This window comes from Sceloporus undulatus, unplaced genomic scaffold (genome assembly GCF_019175285.1).
Source record: "Sceloporus undulatus isolate JIND9_A2432 ecotype Alabama unplaced genomic scaffold, SceUnd_v1.1 scaffold_27707, whole genome shotgun sequence".
NCBI classification, from domain to species: domain Eukaryota; kingdom Metazoa; phylum Chordata; class Lepidosauria; order Squamata; family Phrynosomatidae; genus Sceloporus; species Sceloporus undulatus.
In genome coordinates this window covers 1-1,399 of record NW_024830620.1, presented here as the reverse complement: position 1 = coordinate 1,399, position 1,399 = coordinate 1, and the positions used below count along the sequence as shown (strand labels likewise).

Here is a 1,399-nt window from a genome sequence, read left to right as displayed (position 1 = left end):
GCACTGTCAACCAGAACACTACATACAACAATATTAAAGAATAAAGGTGCTGTTTGCGTGTCATTGGGGTGTCATAACTAGTCACTGCAATGCAACACCCATCCGCGGACTAAGCTCACTCATATATCAATGGAACCGGACGGTGGTCGCTTGATCTATCATTAGACTCCCCAGTTTGACCAACATCTTCTTCCTCAGACACAATTTGAGTCAGGTCTTCGTCTTCTTCCTGTACTGAAGTCAAGTTTAAAACAAAGTGTTCTTGAACCGCTTCTGCGGGATGAAAGGGAAGGGAAAAATATAAAGTAAGGAAAATGTTAAGGTGTTGAACATGTAATGATAAAGCGAAAAACAAAAAGTACAGCACAGAGGTTTTTGCAATAATCTTACCATGAGTGAATAGATCCTCAGAAGAAGCATTAGGTGTTGAGCTAAGAACGCGCGTCTCAGGCGGCATCTCTGGAGTGTCGGTCTTTTTCTCAAACCTTAGAGCATTTCCGCCCGCAGCTCTTTTTGCCTCAATGCTCGCGTCTCCAGCAAAGACGTCCTGGAGCTCACTGAAAAATGGAAAATCAATAGCTCCCATTCCACTCGTCCTGGACAACTGCACAGCTTTCTTATAACCGCGTTTCAGTGCCTTAGCCTTCGTTCTACACTCTCCCGCGGAACGATTAAATCCATGTTTACGTAGTTGAGACGCAATTTTGTCATACACACAGATGTTCCTGTGGTTTTTGCTGAGTTGCATTTGTACTGTCTCTTCTCCCCAAATAGCAATCAAACACCTAGTCTCATCTGGTTTCCAGCTTGCGCCCCTACCACCTATTTTGGTGCTGTCTTCCATAGCTAAATTTATTTTTTGGAAACCAGAAAAAAAAAAGGGCCAAGAGCCAGAGCAAGCACTAGTAGTCTTCACCTCAAAGGTGGCTTCAAAAATGGCGCTCTAGATGTAGGAGGAAATGGGGGAGGGTCAAGGGCAGCAAAGGTGCTACATTCTCACCTTTGAAGCAGTGCTGTACTGTGTCGCCATGGCAACAACAAGTACCCCTTTTCAGGCATTTGTTATGCCAGGCAGGCATGGACCAAGGATGACGAAAACAGATACCCATCCCCCGCTTTCCACATCGAATTTGCTGTGTAGCTCTCCCTAACGGCTAGCTTGGAAATAACAGCTACAGCATTTCCCCCCCCCCTCAAACGTTTCCTATGGAATAGAACTGGAAAAGTGAAGCGGTACCAGTACCAAAAGTAAGAAAAGCATATTCTTTCAAGGAAGCATAGCATTGCTTAATAAAGACATAACTCAGCACAAGATATATAAGCAAACAAGCGCAACAGGCGCTTAAATTACTAGGGGAGCCAGGCGCTTAAATTACAAGGGGAGCCAGGCGCTTACAAG

At 44.8% G+C, this 1,399-nt stretch overlaps 1 protein-coding gene across 1 annotated transcript; it reads right to left on the bottom strand.

Annotated features, from left to right (window-relative positions):
- Positions 1-115: 115 nt before the first annotated feature.
- On the bottom strand, positions 116-1,253 carry LOC121918724. The gene is made up of 2 exons (XM_042444732.1): positions 391-1,253; positions 116-273 (listed from the first exon to the last, which is right to left on the bottom strand). Exons 1-2 carry the CDS (start codon positions 842-844, stop codon positions 116-118), a joined length of 612 nt encoding a protein of 203 aa, XP_042300666.1. The 5' UTR covers positions 845-1,253.
- Positions 1,254-1,399: the final 146 nt, after the last annotated feature.